We start from the raw sequence: 22,088 nt of genomic DNA on the forward strand, positions 1-22,088 counted from the left end.
CCACTTACCAGTCTGACTGGAACCTTGTTTTGAAGCAGAAATGTATTGACAGTTCAGAAGTATTTCAGACAACAGTATCCTAAAAAATATTGGCCGGGCGCGGTGGCTCAAGCCTGTAATCCCAGCACTTTGGGAGGCCGAGACGGGTGGATCATGAGGTCAGGAGATCGAGACCATCCTGGCTAACACGGTGAAACCCCGTCTCTACTAAAAATACAAAAACTAGCCGGGCGAGGTGGCGGGCGCCTGTAGTCCCAGCTACTCGGGAGGCTGAGGCAGGAGAATGGCGTAAACCCGGGAGGCGGAGCTTGCAGTGAGCTGAGATCTGGCCACTGCACTCCAGTACGGGCGACAGAGCGAGACTCCGCCTCAAAAAAAAAAAAAAAAAATTAAGAATCGCAGTTTTTGTTAGACTAATGTTAAGGTTTGTAAAAATCTTCAACACGCTCTTCCTTTCACTCACTATAAAATATATTTTTTTGTCTGGGTGCAGTGGCTTATGCCTTTAATCCTAGCACTTTGGTAGACTGAGGTGGGAGGATCATTTGATCTCAGGAGTTCGAGACCAGCCTGTGCAACATACTGAGACCCGATCTCTACTGAAAATACAAAAAATTAGCCGGGCATGGTGCTGGGAGTCTGTAGCCCCAGCTGGTAGGGATGCTGAGGTGGGAAGATCGCTTGAACGCAGGAGGTGGAGGCTGCAGTTAGCGGTGGTGGTGCCACTGTACTCGTCCAGGCAACAGAGAGTGAGACTGTCTCATAAAACCCAAAACCAAATGTTTTTGTGTGCTGTTTGGTAATAACAGCAAGGAATCAGTTAATTAAAGCAGAAGTAGAGTCAAAAAGACAATTTTATGGAATTAGTTATTGGCTTATTTTGAGGAAGAATGGATCAGAATAGCAAGGACACCGATAGACCTAATACCTGAAATGGATCTCCAACAGGAAACTCAAGAGGATTTTTTTTTTTTTTTTTTTTTTTTTTTTGAGACGGAGTCTTGCTCTGTCACCCAGGCTAGAGTGCAGTGGCGCGATCTTGGCTCACTGCAAGCTCTGCCTCCCAGGTTCACTCCATTCTCCTGCCTCAGCCTCCCGAGTAGCTGGGACTACAGGCGCCTGCCACCACGCCTGGCTAATTTTTTTTGTATTTTTAGTAGAGACAGGTTTCACTGTGTTAGCCAGGATGGTCTCGATCTCCTGACCTCGTGATTCGCCCGCCTCAGCCTCCCAAAGTGCTGGGATTACAGACGTGAGCCACTGCGCCCGGCTGTAACTCAAGAAGATTTTAAAGAATGGCTAGAGTCTGTTTTCAGAGATAAAGAAAGCATCACATATACAGTAGCCGACCAGAATCAGAGATAACCAGTGAAACGGCAACAGGCCAAATGAGTTCATGTTTGAAACTCATGAAGGAGAATTAAGATCAAATCAGAGAAACTAAAGGTGGAGTCAAAAAACCTTCAGAATAGAAGAACTGAGGAGATTGAAAAAATGGGAGGCCGGGTGTGGTGGCTCACGCCTATAATCTCAGCACTTTGGGAGACTGAGGCGGGCGGATCACCTGAGGTCAGGAGCTCAAGACCAGCCTGGCCAACATGGTGAAGCCCCCCATCTCTACTAAAAATACAAAAATTACCCGGGTGTGGTGGTGGGCGCCTGTCATCCCAGCTACTCAGGAGGCTGAGGCAGGAGAATTGCTTGAACCCAGGAGCTGGAGATGGAAGTGAGCCAAGATCGCACCACTGCACTCCAGCCGGGGCAATAGAGTGAGACTCCTTCCCCCATCAAAAAAAAAAAAGTAAAAATCATACCTAGTTGCATTCCTTGTGAGCACAGAGCAAAATGTTCTCATTTTACCTGGTTTAGTTTTTTTTGTTTTTTGTTTAACAGCCTCTTTTATTGGGAGACCTCTGAGTTTTGATGTGTCATGACAGATAGGACAGGTCATATCCTGGTGATTTGTGGTTCATTGCTGGTGACATCAGAAAGTAAAGTCAACCAGGAAAAAGACTCCATGGGCCCGGCTCAGGTGGCTTCTGAAGCACCACCTCCATCAAGGAGCTCTTCTGGGGTCCATGTGGGCTCCATGGTGCCTGCTCTCCCACTCAGGGTTGCTGTGCTTATTATACAAGATGGCCAATAAAGCATGACATATTCAATAAATGTTCATTTCTTTCTCTGTCCAACCCTTCTTAAGTTGAGGGGATTCATAAAAGGTATTGAGCATTTCCATTTATAGACGAGGCGACTGAGTACAGCCCCCAAGGGCACGCAGCGAGATGGTTAGGTCTGCTGAACCCATACCTCAGCTCTCTAGGTGTGTGGTCCTGTGAGGACCAGTGCATCACGTGCTTCCTAAGCTGGCCTCGCCTGCCTGGCCCGATGCCTCCTCTGGTGTTCATTGTTAATGCCACCTCCTGATGGCAGTTTTTTTTTGGGAAGGGGAGAAAAGAGAGGGAGCCGTCCCCAAGTGAAGGGTGCAGGGAAGGCTCCACGAATAGTTTCAACTAAGGACTGTCCCATGAAGGAACCTCGGGACGAGCAAAGAACAGTGAACTTCCGGTGTGACCCGGATGCACCCATTTCCAGAGAGCAGAAAGCACAGAGAAGGCCCGTGGGTCGCCCCCAGGGTGCTTTCCATCCTGCAGGGCTCGCTGCCTGCCCTGTTAGTTCTGATAATGACATAGGACCTTCATCACCAGGGGCACCCCGTGGGCAGTTGCTGTGGCGTCTGTCTCCCATTTCTTACACACACGGAGTGTGATTGTTACTAGTGGAGCGTGTCCAGGTACTTGGCATTTTGAACAAAGAATTGGACAAAAGGCACGAAGCAAGGAATGGGACAAGCACCTAAAGCCGAGATTTACTCAAAGTAGAAAGTACACTCCACAAAGAGGGGAGGTGCTGAGCCTAGGGAAGATCCCCTTCACAGAATTTCCTGGGGTTTAACTACCCTCTAGAGGTTTCCCATTGGTTACCTGTTGTACACCTTATGTACATGTAGTAGTGGCCCGCAAGCAGTCTGATTGGTTGTGAAAAGCAACCAATTAGAGGCTGACTTGAAGTTACAAAGGTTATACCCTATGCAAGTATCTGGTTGTGGAAAGCAACCAACCAGAGACTAAAGTGAAGTTACAAAGTTACAGTTGATGCAAATGACGACTTGCCCTGTAATCCCAGCACTTTGGGAGGCCTAGAGGCGTGGATCACCTGAGGTCACAAGTTCCACACCAGCCTGATCAACATGGTGAAACCCCATCTCTACTAAAAATACAAAAAATTAGCCAGTGTGGTGGCAGTTTCCTGTAATCTCAGCTACTCGGGAGGCTGAGGCAGGAGAATCGCTTGAACCTGGGAGGCGGAGGTTGCAGTGATCTGAGATAAGCACCCTTGCACTCCAGCCTGGGCAACAGAGCCAGACTCTGTCTCAAAAAAAAAAAAAAAAAAGGCCGGGCGTGGTGTTTCACGTTTGTAATACCAGCACTTTGGGAGGCCGAGGTGGGTGGATAACCTGAGGTCAGGAGTTCCAAACTAGCCTGGCCAACATGGTGAAACCCCATCTCTACTAAAAATACAAAAATTAGTTGGGCGTGGTGGCGGGCACCTGTAATCCCACGTACTCATGAGGCTGAAGAGCAGGAGAATCGCTTGAACCCGGGAGGCCGAGGTTGCAGTGAGCCCAGAACGTGCTGCTGCTGCACTCCAACCTGGGCGATAGAGCGAGACTCCATCTTTTTTTATTTTTATTTATTTTTATTTTTTATTTTTTGAGACGGAGTCTGTCTTGCTGTGTCACCCAGGCTGGAGTGCAGTGGCGCGACCTCGGTTCACTGCAAGCTCCGCCTCCTGGGTTTACGCCATTCTCCTGCCTCAGCCTCCCGAGTAGCTGGGACTACAGGCGCCGACCACCTCGCCCGGCTAGTTTTTAGTAGAGACGGGGTTTCACCGTGTTAGGCAGGATGGTCTCGGTCTCCTGACCTCGTGATCCGCCCGCCTCGTCCTCCCAAAGTGCTGGGATTACAGGCTTGAGCCACCGCGCCGGGTCGAGACTCCATCTTAAAAAAAGAAAAAAACGCCGGGTACGGTGGCTCACGCCTGTAATCCCAGCACTTTGGGAGGCAGAGGTGAGCGGATCACGAGGTCAGGCGATCAAGAACATCCTGGCTAACACGGTGAAACCCCGTCTCTACTAAAAAATACAAAAAATTAGCCAGGCGCGGTGGCGGGCGCCTGTAGTCCCCGCTACTCAGGAGGCTGAGGCGGGAGAACGGCATGAACCCGGGAGGCGGAGCTTGCAGTGAGCCGAGATCGCGACACTGCACTCCAGCCTGGGCGACAGAGTGAGACTCCGTCTCAAAAGAAAACGAAAAGACTTGGTCGCAGTCAGTCTGATTGGGTGCAGGAAGCAACCATCAGAGGCTGAAGTGAAGTTACAAAGTTACACCCCTGTGCAAACGTCTGATTGGTTGCAGGAAGCAACCAATCAGAGATACTTTCAGTTTTCCATCTGGGACGCAGCAAAAGTGGGAGTGGTGGTTTGCAAACTGAGTAGCCTCCCATCCTTTTGTTACTTAAGTGTGGAAAGTTGGGGTTTTCCTGTTGATTTAGTTCTGGAAGTCAGCATGAATTGGCCTTAGATTCCCTGCCTCCAGACCTTATTCTCTGGCCTCATGATGACTTGATAGCAGATTTATGGCGATTAAAGATGAGAAGAAATGGTAACAGCGGTAGGCAGAAAATTGCCCTAGTTTCATGTTCTGACTGTGATAGTGGCTACATGACCTTGACAAATCACTGCATTTGTAAAATGAGAACACATCTCTTGTTTCCTTTCGCTGGGGGGATTAAAGGAAAAGTGAGATTATGAAGAAATACCATGAACTTTCAGAAATAATGAAAGTGTATGCTAAGTGAATGTCTAATTATAGAAACATATAGTGCCTTTGTTGTCCATTTTGCCCTGAGCCACATTTTAATGCAAATTTACTTAGACTTGGGGGAGAGGGAGAGGGAACGAAAACCAAACAAATTCACTTAGTCTTATCCAAGAGAAAAAGAATGGGATCTACCTAGGCTGTTAGACCAAATAATTTCTATAATTTACCTATTCACTTGCTTGATACTGCTGTTACTTTCCGTCTCTAGTCAGGGAACCTTGTTTTGGGAATCAGATTTGCATCCGTTTGTTCAAATATATGGGGATAATTGTTTTGCTTTTTTGTTTTGTTTTGTTTTTTAGAGTCTTGCTTTATTGTTCAGGTTGGAGTGCTGTGGCGCGATTTTGGCTCACTGCGACTGCCACCTACAGGACTCAGGTGATTCTTGTGCCTCAGCCTCCTGAATGGCTGGGATTACAGACGGTACACCACCATGCCTGGCTCATTTTTGTATTTTTAGTAGAAACAGGGTTTTGCCGCATTGCCGAGGATGGTCTGGAACTCCTGGCTTCATGTAATCCACCTGCTACGACCTCCCAAAATACTGGGATTACAGGCATGAACCACTGTGTCCGGCCAAGTGTCAATTATTTTTTGATTGTTGTTTGTATTTATTTATTTATTATTTATTTATTTATTTATTTATTTTTGAGATGGAGTCTCACTCTGTCGTCTAGGCTGGAGTGCAGCGGTGCAATCTTGGCTCACTGCAACCTCTGCCTCCTGGGCTCAAGCGATTCTCCTGCCTCAGCCTCCCAAGTAGCTGGGATTACAGGTGCGTGCCACCATGCCCTACTATTTTGAACTTTTAGTAGAGACGGGGTTTCACCATGTTGGCCATGCTGGTCTCCAACTTCTGACCTCAAGAGATCCACCTGTCTCGGCCTCCCAAAGTGCTGGGATTACAGGTGCACGCCACCATGCCCAGCTGATTATGGTTTTTGTTATAAAGCATAACTTCCTAAGTGTGTATGCTTCATTACTTGTTGATGGGTAATCTGGGCTAGCAGTTAATTCACATGGTAACAGATGGTAAAGCTAGATCACAGTCTTTAATAATAGGGAAATAGAGCATCCTCTTTAATAATAGGGAAAAGATTTACTGACAGTTTTAGGCATGACAGTTTTCTGTTGACAGCTCCTCAACGGCTTGTCCATGTTCTCCAGAATCCTGGGGCTTTCCTTAAGGAATACTCGGGTATTAATTAATTAATTAATTAATTTTTTTACAGTCAGTAAATTTATGTTTTTACAGTTACTATTCTTGTTTCCAGTGTTTAATTTTTAAATTTTTCAGTTATCCTTCCATATTAAGTTTAATTATTCAATACCTCCCTAAAAATAGAATTAATTCAACTAAATTAAAAGGGACAGTTTTTATTTTTATTTTTATTTTTATTTTTATTTTTTTTTTTGTTGAGACGGAGTCTTGCTCTGTCGCCCAGGCTGGAGTGCAGTGGCCGGATCTCAGCTCACTGCAAGCTCCGCCTCCCGGGTTTACGCCATTCTCCTGCCTCAGCCTCCCGAGTAGCTGGGACTACAGGCGCCCGCCACCTCGCCCGGCTAGTTTTTTGTATTTTTAGTAGAGACGGGGTTTCACTGTGTTCGCCAGGATGGTCTCGATCTCCTGACCTCGTGATCCGCCCGTCTCGGCCTAAAAGGGACAGTTTTTAATAGGCATCTAATTTGCATGCTATTTACAGAAAACCTTTTTAGTATTTCAGTTTTAGAAATTTGCTTTAGATTTTGCCATCTTAGTATGTCTTTATATGGTGTATTGTTTTGGTTTTATTTTGACAAAATATACATAATTTTTTTTTTGTTTTTTAATTTTTGTGACAGGGTCTCACTCTGTCACCGAGACTCAAATGAGGTGGGATGATCTTGGCTCACTGCAACCTCCGCCTCCTAGGTTCAAGTGATTCCTCTGTCTCAGACTCCTGAGTAGCTGGGATTACAGGTGCCCACCACCCTGCCTGGCTAATTTTTGTATTTTTAGTAGAGACGGGGTTTTGCCGTGTCGCCCAGGCTAATCTCGAATTCCCGACCTCAGGTGATCCACCTGCCTCAGCCTTCCAAAGAGCTGGGATTGCAGATGTGATCCACCACACCTGACCAGTATGTTTTTTTATGGTGTATTGTCTTGGTTTTATTTTGGTAAAATATACATAAAATAACATTTACACTACTAACCGTTTTTTTTGTGTGTTTTGGTTTTTGTTTTTGAGACGGAGTTTTGCTCTTGTCACCCAGGCTGGAGTGCAATGGTGCAATCTCTGCTAACTGCAGCCTCCACCTCCTGGGTTCAAGCAATTCTCCTGCCTCAGCCTCCGAGTAGCTCGGATTACACAGGCGCCCGCCACCACACCCGGCTAATTTTTGTATTTTTAGTAGAGACAGGGTTTCTCCATGTTGGCCAGACTGGTCTCAAACTCATGACCTCAGGTGATCTGACTGCCTCAGCCTCCCAAAGTGCTGGGATGACAGGTGTGAGCCAATTGCCTGGCCAGAATATGCTGTATTATAAAGAATCTTACATGGTACTTGATGACTGTGATCTGTTTTCTTAGTAAGAAGAGGAACTCTCCACTCAGCCTCAGTTCACTGCATCCATTCTTTTCTGTGTCAGGATGTTCAGGGGAGAAGAGAGCTTGGCACCTCTTTCCTGTGTTGAGTTGTGGTTGCCTGTCACTGGGTTTTAAAGTGCCTTGCCTCCTCTTCCTCTTACTTGGGAGAAATTTCACTGATTCTGGGTGCTACCTGGATTTATTTGGGGTGTGATATTGACCCAGTTTTCTGGAAATAACAATACATAGAAAGTTAGGGGATGGATTCTTTATCTTATGAGGGTGTGGGACAAGTCAAATACTTAGTTTCTGAACCTTATTTTTTTCTCTAGTGCAGGAAAACTGCAAATTAGGCTGCCCATGAGGGGTCCTCACAGCTTTGGCTGTGGGTTTAGGATACCGGTTTTCTACCACTCACTTTCTTCTTACTTCTCTTGCACAGGGATCATGGCCCAAGTTGCAATGTCCACCCTGCCCGTTGAAGATGAGGAGTCCTCAGAGAGCAGGATGGTGGTGACATTCCTCATGTCAGCTCTCGAGTCCATGGTGAGGCCTTGTGTTCCATCATTCCATAGTTGGGTAGGCCTGTGCTGTAGATAAGGTTGATTTGTTTTTGTGGAAGATAGAATTTTATGGTTTTTAGTTTTAATGAGTAGTTTTTCTTTTTTTTTTAATTTTGAGACAGAGTCTTGCTCTGTCGCCCAGGCTAGAGAGCGGCGGCAAGATCTCAGCTCCCTGCAACCTTTGCCTCCTGGGTTCACACGATTCTCCTGCCTCAGCCTTCTGAGTAGCTGGGATTACAGGCGCCTGCCACCGCACCCAGCTAGTTTTTGTATTTTTAGTAAAGATGGAGTTTCACCATCTTGGCCAGGCCGGTCTCGAACTCCTAATCTCTTGATCTACCCGCCTCAGCTTCTCAAAGTGCTGGGATTATAGGCATGAGCTACCACCCCAACCAATGAATAGTTTTTCTTCTTGAATAATAGTTATGGATTTAAGCCTTTCACATCACATTTTATTTATTTATTTATTTGTTTGAGACAGAGTTTTGCTCTTGTTGCCCAGGCTGGGGTGCAATGACGTGATATCGGCTCCCTGCAACCTCCGCCCCCTGGATTCAAGCAATTCTTATGCCTCAGGCCCCCGAGTAGCTGGGATAACAGGCACGTGCCACCATGCCCAGCTAATTTTTTGTATTTTTAGTAGGGATGAAGTTTCACCATGTTGGTCATGCAGGTCTCGAACTCCCGGCCTCAGGTGATCTACCCACCTTGGCCTCCCAAAGGGCTGGGATTATAGGCGTAAGCCACCGCACCCGGCCAAAATCACATTTTATTTTATTTTATTTTATTTTATTTTATTTTATTTTATTTTTTTTTTTGAGGTGGAGTCTCGCTCTGCCGCCCAGACTGGAGTGCAGTGGCCGGATCTCAGCTCACTGCAAGCTCCGCCTCCCGGGTTCACGCCATTCTCCTGCCTCAGCCTCCCAAGTAGCTGGGACTACAGGCGCCCGCCATCTCGCCCGGCTAGTTTTTTGTATTTTTTAGTAGAGACGGGGTTTCACCATGTTAGCCAGGATGGTCTCGATCTGCTGACCTCGTGATCCACCCGTCTCGGCCTCCCAAAGTGCTGGGATTACAGGCTTGAGCCACCGTGCCCGGCCAAAATCACATTTTATTACCATGCTTCAGAATCTTCTTAACTTACCTAAATGTTTAATTTTCCTATTTAATCTCAAATTTTTTTTCTGCCATCACCTTAGGCAGTCATTTGTTTTGCAAGTGTTAACTTTGAATTTATGTATAATATTAGCAATTATTCAGAGTGAGATTGTATACTAGAATATGGTGCTCCAGGTTTTTTGTTGTTGTTGTTGTTTTTTGTTTTTTTTTTGATACGGAGTCTCACTCTGTTGCCAGGCTGGAATGCAGTGGCGTGATCTCAGCTCACTGCAACCTCCATTTCCTGGGTTCAAGCGATTCTCCTGCCTCAGCCTCCCAAGTAGCTTGGATTACAGGCGGCTGCCACCACTGCCGGGTAATTTTTTTGTATGTTTAGTAGAGAAGGGGTTTCACCGTGTTGATCATGCTGGTCTCGAACTCCTGACCTCCGGTGATGCGCCCACCTCAGCCTCCCGAAGTGCTGGGATTACAGGCGTGAGCCACTGTGCTTTGCCTATGAATCTTATTAGGAAGCAAATTTCAGTAGATTTTGAGAATTCAGAGTATTTACTGTCAATGTGTTTTGTTTTTGTTTTGTTTTTTTTTGACTCTCATGTCTCTGTATCTATTTTGAGAAAGTCATTCAAGATGCACATAAGGCCGGGCACGGTGGCTCATGCCTAATCCCAGCACTTTGGGAGCCCGAGGCGGTGGATTGCCTGAGGTCAGGAGTTCGAGACCAGCCTGGCCAACATGGTGACTCCCTGTCTCTACTAAAAATACAAAAAAATTAGCTGGGGTAGCAGCATGTACCTGTAGTCCCAGTAACTTGGGAGGCTGAGACAGAATTGCTGGAACCCGTGAGATAGAGGTTGCAGTGAGCCGAGATCGCGCCACTGCACACCAGCCTGGGTGTCAGAGCGGAACTCTGTCTCAAAAAAAAAAAAAAAACGCCCATAAATATTTCGTTCCCAGGTTATTATGGTGGTGTTATTTTTAGGGAGGAAGATTGGAATCACCAACCTTTTAAATAATGTTATCAGTAAATGATCCAAGGTATATTCATTAAATGGAATACTATATACTCTATAACGTTTTTAAAGAATATTTAATCTTATAGGAATATACTTAGTAAAAGTCAGTAAATACTCTGCCCACCTAAAAGTGATTCTGGCTGTATGTACACAGGGGAATACTTCTGGAGGTGGGGATTATGTAATGAATGCTGTAGTGTAGGTTTCAGACCCCCCCTCCTTTTGTACTGATGGCACTTATTGCCCCAGGTGCCATGACTGTTTGAGCCACCTTGCACAAGGTTCCACGCTTTCCCTGGGGAGGGCCACGCCAGCTCCTAGCTCTGGGTGCAGCTACATCAGTGTTCAGTGCTTCCACTCTCCAGCCCTGCCTGCTTCCCACCTCCCAAGAGCTGTAATTGACAATGACCCCCAGCAAGCCTGTGTAAACTCTGAGTCTGCTTCTTGGGGAATCTGATCTATAAGAGATTACAAGGGAATTCTGCTTTTTTTCCTTATAAATTCTGTATTGTCTTTTGTTTAAAATCAGGCCAAAAACTATTTTGAAAGCTAAGTACCTTTAAAAAATGTTGTTAGATTTTTTTAATTCATTGAGCAGAAACGGTACCCTTAAATGTCTGCATGTAACATAATATTTGCTGTTTGTATTGTAGTGTAAAGAATTGGCCAAGTCCAAAGCCGAAGTGGCCTGCATTGCAGTGTATGAAACAGACGTGTTTGTCGTCGGAACTGAAAGAGGACGTGCTTTTGTCAATACCAGAAAGGATTTTCAAAAAGATTTTGTAAAATATTGTAAGCGTTGTATTTTTATCTTTTGCATTTCATTAATTTTAAGCCTAAATATTTATAGGTAAGACAAGTTATATTTTCTTTCTTTTTTCTTTTTTATGTTTTGAGATGGAGTTTCATTCTTGTTGCCTAGGCTGGAGTGCAGTGGCGCAATCTTGGCTCACCACAACCCCTGCCTCGTGAGTTCAAGCGATTCTCCTGCCTCAGCCTCCCTAGTAGCTGGGATTACAGGCAATGCCCAGCTAATTTTGTATTTTTAGTAGAAACAGGGTTTCTCCATGTTGGTCAGGCTGGTCTCGAACTCCCAACCTCAGGTGATCCGCCCACCTTGGCCTCCCAAAGTGCAGGGATTACAGGCGTGAGCCACTGTGCCTGGCCAAGTTATATTTTCTTCTAGAGCAGGATGAGGTTTAAACTAAAAAAGAGCGGCTGGACGTGGTGGCTCAAGCCTGTAATCCCAGCACTTTGGGAGGCCGAGACGGGTGGATCGCCAGGTCAGGAGATCGAGAACATCCTGGCTAACACGGTGAAACCCCGTCTCTACTAAAAAATACAAAAAAATTGGCCGGGCGAGGTGGCGGCGCCTGTAGTCCCAGCTACTCGGGAGGCTGAGGCAGGAGAATGGCGTGAACCCGGGAGGCGGAGCTTGCAGTGAGCTGATATCCGGCCACTGCACTCCAGCCTGGGCGACAGAGCGAGACTCCGTCTCAAAAAAAAAAAAAAAAACTAAAAAAGATTTTCTGAAATGTTTATGGAGACATTTCAAAATGCTCCAAAGGAATCACTGAAATATGTCAGGATAGATACTGAAGAGTTAAGAAAAATGGTAATGTTTATTGTCCAGTGTTCCTTACCTGGCTTTACTCTGGATTAATGAAGTACATTAGAGAGAAGGTAATGAAGGTAGAGAAATTTTGAATAGATTAAAAGTTTTACTCAGGGCCGGGTGCGGTGGCTCAAGCCTGTAATCCCAGCACTTTGGGAGGCCGAGACGGTTGGATCACGAGGTCAGGAGATGGAGAGCATCCTGGGTAACACGGTGAAACCCCGTCTCTACTAAAACATACAAAAAAACTAGCCAGGCGTGGTGGCGTGCGCCTGTAGTCCCAGTTACTCTGGAGGCTGAGGCAGGAGAATGGCGTAAACCCGGAAGGCGGAGCTTGCAGTGAGCTGAGATCAAGCCACTGCACTCCAGTCTGGGCGACAGAGCAAGACTCCGTCTCAAAAAAAAAAAAAAAAAGTTTTACTCAGATAAGGAGTTACTTTCTTTTTTCTTTCTGTTTTTTTTGTGAGATGGAATTTCACTCTTATCGCCCAGGCTGGAGTGCAGTGGCACGATCTCGGCTCACTGCAACCTCTACCTCCCGTGTTCAAGCAATTCTTCTATCTCAGCCTCCTGAGCCGGGATTACAGGTGCCCACCACCATGCCCGGCTAATTTTTGTAATTTTAGCAGAGACAGGGTTTTGCCATGTTGGCCAAGTTGGTCTCGAACTCCTGACCTCAGGTGATCTGCTTGCCTTGGCCTCCCAAAGTGCTAGGATTTCAGGCATGAGCCACCACTCTTGGCCTTTTTTTTTTTTTTTTTTTTAAGAGATGGGGTCTCGGTCTGTCACCAGGCTAGAGTGCAATGGTGCGATCTCAGCTCACTGCAACCTCCACCTCTCATGTTCAAGCAATTCTTCTACCTCAGCCTCTGGAGTAGCTGGGATTACAGGTGCACACCACCATACCTGGCTAATTTTTTGTATTTTTTAGTAGAGACAGGGTTTTGTCACGTTGATCAGGCTGGTCTTGAACTCCTGACTTCAGGTGATCTACCCACCTTGGCCTCCCAAAGTGCTGGGATTACAGATGTGAGCCACCATGCCCAGCCAGGAATTCTTTTCTAGATAAAAATTTGGTGTGTTGAAAATCAGTTATTTACTGTGCAAATGAGTTTGTTTAAGCATATGCAAAATTAAACAGTTCTCCTCCATTCCCCCAGTGGAATCACCTTATCACAGTCTTCAGTGAGTTTTGTAATTCTCATTTAGAGCAGTGGTGAGGTTACCTGACATTGGAACACAGTGTTAAAATTTACTATAGGGTATTCATACTTACAGCCTTTCACAGTATGACAATTTTCATATCTGTGTTTAACCTAACACTGTAGGTTTTATGTTAACTAATTGATACAGCATTTTCTTTTTTTTCTGTTTTTGTTTTTGAGATGGAGTCTTGCTCTGTTGCCCAGGCTGGAGTGCAGTGGCGTGATCTCGGCTCACTGCATGCTCCGCCTCCCAGGTTCAAGCCATTCTCCTGCCTCAGCCTCCCAAGTAGCTGGGACTACAGACACCCGCCACCATGCCTGGCTAATTTTTTATATTTTTATTAGAGATGGGGTTTCCACTGTGTTAGCCCAGATGGTCTTGATCTTCTGACCTCATGATCCGCCTGCCTTGGCCTCCCAAAGTGCTGGGATTACAGGCGTGAGCCACTGCGCCCAGCCTGATACAGCATTTTCTTAAAAACATGGAAAGGGAACAAAAAAGCTAGGGTACCTATAGGCACATAATATATATAAGCATACCTCATTTTTTTTTGCTGTTGTTTTTGTTTTTTTGAGATGGAGTTTTGCTCTTGTTGCCCAGGCCGGAGCAATGGTACGATCTCGGCTCACCACAACCTCCGCCTCTTGGGTTCAAGTGATTTCCTGCCTCAGCCTCCTGAGTAGCTGGGATTACAGGCATGCTCCAGCACGCCCGGCTAATTTTGTATTTTTGGTAGAGACAGAGTTTCTCCATGTTGGTCAGGCTGGTCTCGAACTCCCGACCTCAGGTGATCTGCCTGCCTTGGTCTCCCAAAATGCTGGGATTACAGGAGTGAGCCACTGCGCCCGACTGGGCATACATCATTTTTTTTTGTGCCTGGCAGATACTGCGGTTTGCATAAATTGAATATTTGTGGCAACCTTTTGTCAAGTCTGTTGGTGCCGTTTTCCTGGCAGCATGTACTCACTTCGTTCTCTATGTCACATTTTGTTAACTCTTGGCATAGCACTAGTTTAGACTTTTTCATGACTATTGCTTCCGCTGTGGTGGATATTTTTTTTTTTTTTGAGACAGAGTCTCGCTCTGTCACCCAGCCTGAAGTGCAGTGGCGTGATCTCGGCTCACTGCAACCTCCGCTTCTTGGGTTCATGCCATCCTCCTGCCTCAGCCTCCGGAGTAGCGCGTAGCTGGGACTACAGGCGCCCGCTATCTCGCCCGGCTAATTTTTATATTTTTTAGTAGAGATGAGGTTTCACCGTGTTAGCCAGGATGTTCTCTATCTCCTGACCTCGTGATCCACCCGCCTTGGCCTCCCAAAGTGCTGGGATTACAGGCGTGAGCTAGCGCACCCGGCCTTTTTTTTTTTTTTTTTTTGAGAGGGAGGCTCGCTCTGTCACCTTGGCCGGACTGCAGTGGTGCGATCTCGACTCACTGCAGCGTCTGCCTCCTTGGTTCAAGGTATTGAGATCAGTGATCTTCGATGTTACTATTGTATTGGGAGTCCTCAAATGCAGGCATATAAGATGGCAAACCTAATTGGTAATTATGTGTTCTGACTGCTTCACTAATCGCCTGGTCCCCCATTATTCCCTCTCCTCAAGCCTCCCTGGTCCCTGAGACACAATATTGAAATGAGGCTGGCCAGTCGCGGTGGCTCACACCTGTAATCCCAGCACTTTGGGAGGCCGAGATGGGTGGACCATGAGGTCAAGAGATCGAGACCATCCTGGCCAACATGGTGAAACCCCGTCTCTACTAAAAATACAAAAATTAGCTGGGTGTGGTGGCGCACACGTGTAGTCCCAGCTATTCGGGAGGCAGGAGAATCACTTGAACCTGGGAGGCGGAGGTTGCAGTAAGCCAAGATCGTGCCACTGCACTCCAGCCTGGGTGACAGAGTGAGACTCCGTCTCAACAAAAAAAAAGAAAGAAAAGAAAAAGAAATTAGGCCAATTAATAGCCCTGTAGTGGCCTCTGAGTGTTCAGATGAAAGGAAGAGTTGCAGGCTGCTCACTTTATATCAAAAGCAGAAATGATGAAGTTTAGTGAGGAAGGCATGTCAGCAGGTGAGGTAGGCTGAAAGCTAGGCTGAACAGTTAGCCAGGTGGAGAATGTATAGGAAAAGTTCTCGAAGGAAATGAAAAGTGCTGCTCCAGTGAACATGCAGATGATAAAGCAAAACAGCTTATTGCTGACAGGAAGAAAGTTTGAATGGTCTGGATAGAAGATCAAACTATCCACAACATTCCCTTAAGCCACAGCGTAATCCAGAGCGAGGCCCTAACTCTCTTCAATTCTGTGAAGGCTGAGATGGGTGAGGAAGCTGCAGAAGAAAAGTTGGAAGCTCGCAGAGGTTGACTCATGAGGTTTAAGGAAGGACACAGTCGGCTGGGAGCGGTGGCTCACGCCTGTAATCCCAGCACTTTGGGAGGCCAAGGCGGGTGGATCGCTTGAGCTCAGGAGTGCAGGACCACTCTAGGCACCCTGGTGAAACCCCATCTCTTCTAAAATACAAAACATTAGCCAGGCCTGGTGGCGTGCACCTGTAGTCCCAGCTACTCTGGAGGCTGAGGTACAAGAATTGCTTGAGCTTAGGAGGCGGAGGTTGCGGTGAGCTGAGATCGCGCCATCGCACTCCAGCTTGGACTCTTGAGACTTGTGTCTCAGAAAAAAAAAAGGAAGACACAGTCTCTCTTTTTTTTTTTTTTTTTTTTTTTTTTTTTTGAGACGGAGTCTCGCTCTATTGCCGGGGCTGGAGTGCAGTGGCCGGATCTCAGCTCACTGCAAGCTCCGCCTCCCGGGTTCCCGCCATTCTCCTGCCTCAGCCTCCTGAGTAGCTGGGACTACAGGCGCCGGCCACCTCGCCCGGCTAGATTTTTGTATTTTTTAGTAGAGACGGGGTTTCACCGTGTTAGCCAGGATGGTCTCGATCTCCTGACCTTGTGATCCGCCCGTCTCGGCCTCCCAAAGTGCTGGGATTACAGGCTTGAGCCACCGCGCCCGGCCCACAGTCTCTATAACATAAAAGTATAAAAGTGCAAGGTGAAGCAGCAAGTAGCTTGATATAGAAACTGCAGCAAGTTCTTTAGAAGATCTAGCTGAGATCATTCATGAAGATGGCTACACTCACAAAACAGATTTTCAGTGCAGACACAACAGCCTTATATTAGAAGATACTGTCTAGGACTTTGCTAGCTAGAGAGAAATCCATTCCTGGCTTCAAAGCTTCAAAGGACAGACTGAATCCCTTGTGAGGTGCTAATGCTGCTGTTTACTTTGAAGCCACGCTCATTAACCATGCTGAAAATCCTGGAGTCCCGAAGAGTTACACTAAATCTGCTCTGCCTCTGCTCTCTTGATAGAACAATAAAGCCTGGATGACAGCATATCTCTTGATAGCGTTGTTCACCAAATGTTTTAAGCCCACTTTTGAGATCTACTGCTCAGAAAAAAAGATTGCTTTCAAAATATGACTGCTCATAATCACTCACAGAGTCCTGATGGAGGTGTATAAGGAGATGCATGCCATTTATTTTTATTTATTTATTTATGTATTTTTTGAGACAGAGTTTCACTCTTGTTGCCCAGGCTGGAGTGCAATGGCGCGATCTCAGCTCACTGCAACCTCCGCGAACATTGTTGAAATGATAACAAAGGATTTAGAGTATGACATAAACTTAGTTCATAAAGCAATGGCAGGGTTTCAGAGGATTGACTCCAATTTTGAAACAAGTTCTACTCTGGGTAAAATGCTATCAAATAGCGTCATACTACAGAGAGATCTTTCATGAAAGCAAGAGTGAATGTAACTTTTATATGCATTGGGAAACCAAAACATTTGTGTGACCTTACTTTATACTTGCGTTATTGTGGTGGTCTGGAATTCAACCTACAATATCTCTTGCAGATGCCTGTATGCCACTGAGGTCTAAAGTTAAACTTCTGATGTCAGTTTAGATTAAATTGGGATACATTCAGCAAATAAATTATTAGTGAACAAAAAGTTTTGTTAATTCACGAATTTTAATTCCCAATTGTATTTTTAATTTCTTTTAAAAACTATCCCCTGCCACTGTATTCCTCCCTTGTCCCCCACCCCCATGCTATAATCTCCTAAGCTTTATGTTATAACCTATTTTTAAAATGTTGTCAATATGATAATGTTGAGAAATGTTCAGGCATTGATTATGTTTCTGTGTTTCTTTATACTAATAATGCTGTTTTGATTGCGTGTGTATAAGCTGCCATCTGCCCCACCGATACCATAAGCCCGCCCGCAGCTGTGCATATTCTCCCCTTCCCTGTCCTGCCTGGTTTACATGGTTCTTCACTGGTTAGAAGTAAGCATTAGGGCGCTGTCCTCAGTTGCAAGCTGTGTTCACTGTCCATCGGTATTCATACTTTGTTTTCATTGCTAATAATTTATTTATTTTATTTTTTTATTTTTATTTTTATTTTTGAGAAGGAGTCTTGATCTGTCACCCAGACAGTGGCGTGATCTTGGCTTACTGCAACCTCTGCCTCCCAGGTTCAAGCGATTCTCCTGTCTCAGCCTCCCAAGTAGCTGGGATTACAGGCACGCCCAGCTAATTTTTGTATTTTTAGTAGTAGGGTTTTACCATGTTGGTCAGGCTGGTCTCAAAATCCTGACCTCAAGTGATCCACCCACCTTGTCCTCCCATAGTGCTGGGATTACTGGCGTGAGCCACCATGACTGGCCTCATTATTAATAATTTGATCCATGGAGAATGGTTTCTGTAATTCTTCTTTCTTTCTCTCTCTCTTTTTTTAAAAATTCTCCATTTTCTCTTTTGTTTTGAGACAGAGTCTCACTATCACCCGGGCTGGGGTGCAGTGGGGCGATCTTGGCTTATTGCAACTTGTGCCTCCCAGGTTTAAGCAAGTCTTCCTGCCTCAGCCTCCCAAGTAGCTGGGATTATAAATATGTGCCACTACACCTGGCTAATTTGTGTGTGTGTGTGTGTGTGTGTGTGTGTGTGTTTTAGTAGAGATGGGATTTCACCATGTTGGCCAGGCTGATCTTAAACTCCTGACCTCAGGTGATCCGCCCTCCTTGGCCTCCCAAAGTTCTGAGATTACAGGCATGAACCACTGCATCCAGCCTAATTCTCAAGTACCTCTTACTTGTTTGTATAAAGTACTTTGCAGATAAAGAGCAATTACTGGTCTTCTGGAACATAATCAGTAGGTTTATGAGGCAATCACAGAAATTCTTCAGGAGAATTCTGAGCCCTTTTCTGAGATTTAGAAAAGCGTTGTTCAGCAGAAAAAAGTGTCATGTGAGTTACTCACATAATTTAAAACTTTATTTATTTATTTATTTATTTTTTTTGAGACGGAGTCTCGCTCTGTCCCCCTGGCTGGAGTGCAGTGGCCGGATCTCAGCTCACTGCAAGCTCTGCCTCCCGGGTTCCCGCCATTCTCCTGCCTCAGCCTCCCGAGTAGCTGGGACTACAGGCGCCGCCACCTCGCCCGGCTAGTTTTTTTTTTGTATTTTTTAGTAGAGATGGGGTTTCACTGTGTTAGCCACGATGGTCTCGATCTCCTGATCTCGTGATCTGCCCGTCTCGGCCTCCCAAAGTGCTGGGATTACAGGCTTGAGCCACCACGCCCGGCCATAATTTAAAACTTTCTAGTTAGAACATTAAAGAATAAAGAAAAACAAGTGAAATTCATTTTACTGGTAATACTTATCTAAAATATTTCAAATGTAATCAATTTAAAGATTATTAATGGGCTGGGTACAGTGGTTTATGCCTATAATCCCAGCACTTTGGGAGGCAGAGGTGGGCGAATCATGAGGTCAGGAGATCGAGACTATCTGGCCAACATGGTGACACCCCATCCCTACTAAAAATAACAAAAATTAGCTAGGAGTGGTGGTGCGCACCTGTAATCCCAGCTACTCAGGAGGCTGAGGCAGGAGAATCACTTGAACCTGGGAGGCGGAGATGGCAGTGAGCCGAGATCATGCCACTGCACTCTAGCCTGGTGACAGAGTAAGACTCTGTCTCCAAAAAAAAAAAAAAAAAATTAATGGGTTATTTGTCATACTTTTTTTGTACTAAGTCTTCAAAATCCATTGTGTATTGTACACTCATGAAACATTTGAATTTGGACCAGCCACGTTTCAAGTGCTACTTGTATCTATTTGTTATTCTGCTAGACTTTGTAAGCCTATAATTTTTTTGTGTTGATAATCTTCTCATTTAAATTTGTAGCCAATACAAATTTTCTTTTTAAAACTAGTACAAGGGTACTAGTATGTAGTATTTTTAGCTATAGCTACACTTATTTCAGAGATGGTCACCATTTCATATTACTTTCATTCATCTCATTTACGTATTTTAGATTTTTATTTGAAAAGTTCCCTTTTAAATCTCTGTCTCCCTGCCTTTTATTTTTTATTTTTTTGAGACAGAGTTTCGCTCTGTCACCAGGCTGGAGTGCAGTGGCGCAATCTTGGCTCACTGCACCCTCCACCTCCCAGATTCAAGCGATTCTCCTGCCTCAGCCTCCCAAGTAGCTGAGACTACAGGTGTGTGCCACCACTCCCAGCTAATTTTTGTATTTTTAGTAGAGATGGGGTTTCACCATGTTGGCCAGGATGCTCTCGATTTCTTGACCTTGTGATCTGCCTGCCTCAGCCTTCCAAAGTTGCTGGGATTACAGGCATGAGCTGCACCTGGCCTTTATTTTTTTGTTTTCTTTTTTTTTAAATTTATGAGACAGTCTCTCTCTGTCACCTTGGCTGGAGGGCAGTGGTATGTTCTTGGCCCAGTCATAGCTCACTGCAGCCTTGAACTTCTAGGCTCAAGCAATCACTTCAGCCCCCAAACAGCTAGGACTGCAGCCACGCACCACTATACCTGGCTATTTTCATTTTTTTGCAGAGACGGGTCCTTGTTATGTTGCCAAAACTGGTCTTGAACTCCTGGGCTCAAGCAATGCTGCTTCAGCCTCCCACGGTGGTGGGATTACAGGCTTGAGCCCTTGGGCTTAGCCTCTTTTTTGCTTTTATAACAAATCACAAATGACTAATAAATGTTAAAGAATACTTAAGAAATATTTTTCCCTGTTAGAATGCATGTTAAAAATAGTTTTCCCTGTTAGAATACAGGAAAACGATTTTTACTAAAAAACAAATATTAAGGTAATGGATATGGATCTTTTTATTATTATTATTGTTTTTTATAGGTGTTGAAGAAGAAGAAAAAGCGGCAGAGATGCATAAAATGAAATCTACAACCCAGGCAAATCGGATGAGTGTAGATGCTGTAGAAATTGAAACACTTAGAAAAACAGTTGAGGACTATTTCTGCTTTTGCTATGGTAAAAACAATACTTAATTTTTCTAAAAGATACATTATATAATTGAGTTTTCTAAAGGGGAGATTAATTGATTTGAAAATTATATGACACATTATTTTCACTGATTGAATGGATTAGCAATAAATAACCTTTCTTTTTTGTTTGTTTGTTTGTTTTTGTTTTGAGACGGAGTCTCACTCTGTCACCCAGGCTGGAGTGCAGTGGCGCGATCTCGGCAGACTGCAAGCTTCACCTCCTGGATTCACGCCATTCTCCTGCCTCAGCCTCCCGAGTAGCTGGGACTATAGATGCCCACCACCACACCCGGCTAATTTTTTTTTTTTTGTATTTTTAATAGAGACGGGGTTTCACTGTTTAATAGAGACGGGGTTTCTCCTGACCTCATGATCCGCCTGCCTCGGCCTCCCAAAGTGCTGGGATTATAGGTGTGAGGCACCGTGCCTGGCCCTAGCCACTGCGCCCGGCCATAGCCACCGTGCCCAGCCCTGCAATAACCTTACTTTCTTCCACTTCCATTTTGAAGGAACCCAGGAAGAAATGTCACCAGTAGAGCTCTTTTTTTCTTTCTTTCTTTCTTTTTTTGAGATGGAGTCTCACTCTGTCACCCAGGCTGGAGTGCAATGGCACGATGTCGGCTTACTGCAACCTCCGCCTCCCAGGTCCAAGTGATTCTCCTGCCTCAGTCCCTCAAGTAACTGGGATTACAGGTGTCCGGCACCATGCCCGGCTAATTTTTGTATTAAATTTTAGTAGAGATGGGGTTTCACCACATTGGCCAGTGTGGTCTCGAACTCCTGACCTCAGGTGATCCACCCACCTTGGCCTCCCAAAGTGCTGGGATTACAGTTGTGAGCCACCATGCCCAGCCTAGCTGTTTCTTTCTAATATGCATGCTCATCTCTCCAATTCCCTGCAAAGCCACCTTTTGTTACTCTTGTCCCATCATAAAACAAAGCTCTTACACGAAAACAGTCAAAGGGCCGGGCGCGGTGGCTCAAGCCTGTAATCCCAGCACTTTGGGAGGCCGAGACGGGCGGATCACGAGGTCAGGAGATCGAGACCATCCTGGCTAACACTGTGAAACCCCGTCTCTACTAAAAAATACAAAAAACTAGCCGGGCGAGGTGGCGGGCGCCTGTAGTCCCAGCTACTCGGGAGGCTGAGGCAGGAGAATGGCGTGAACCCAGGAGGCGGAGCTTGCAGTGAGCTGAGATCCGGCCACTGCACTCCAGCCCCGCGACAGAGTGAGACTCCGTCTCAAAAAAAAAAAAAAAAAAAAACAGTCAAAGGAGGAGACTGAGGTTTTACTGTGGGGTCATAGGTGAAAATCAATTCTCTGGAATGGGATTTTCAGTATGTGTGAGGCTCGCTGCCCAACAGGTTGACAGTATATACTCATTTGTGAGTGGGAAGCTTGTGTTTACCTGATAAGTTTTCAATGAGAATATTAGCTGAAATATCCCTGGTATTTTATGGTAATGGTTGGATGTGCTGGGCTTCTATATTCTGAGGCCAAATTGTACCTGAGAATATGCCAGGATGGGACCATCTTCAAGAAAGGCAGTAGTGCAAGAAACCAGCCATTGCTCTCTCTGTGTAGTTTTTAAAGTAAAATATTTTATCTACTTTTCATTTTGGCCTTTTGGATCAGTTTCAGGTTTAGACCTTCTGCTGACATGGGGAGCTAGAATGCTGTAGTATTAATTAATTTT

At 45.4% G+C, this 22,088-nt stretch overlaps 1 protein-coding gene across 6 annotated transcripts in view; it reads left to right on the top strand.

The window, feature by feature from the left end:
* Positions 1-22,088, top strand: part of GTF2I (general transcription factor IIi) — a 115,041-nt gene that overhangs the window by 25,330 nt on the left and 67,623 nt on the right. For all 6 annotated transcript variants that reach the window (XM_033192904.1, XM_033192907.1, XM_033192905.1 and 3 more), the window contains exons 2-4: positions 7,950-8,053; positions 10,856-10,994; positions 20,242-20,376. In XM_033192904.1, the coding sequence (XP_033048795.1) occupies positions 7,955-8,053; positions 10,856-10,994; positions 20,242-20,376 (373 nt within the window). In that variant the 5' untranslated portion in view covers positions 7,950-7,954. The remainder of the gene's footprint in view (positions 1-7,949; positions 8,054-10,855; positions 10,995-20,241; positions 20,377-22,088) is intronic.

This window comes from Trachypithecus francoisi, unplaced genomic scaffold (genome assembly GCF_009764315.1).
Source record: "Trachypithecus francoisi isolate TF-2019V2 unplaced genomic scaffold, Tfra_2.0 Lachesis_group4, whole genome shotgun sequence".
NCBI lineage: Eukaryota > Metazoa > Chordata > Mammalia > Primates > Cercopithecidae > Trachypithecus > Trachypithecus francoisi.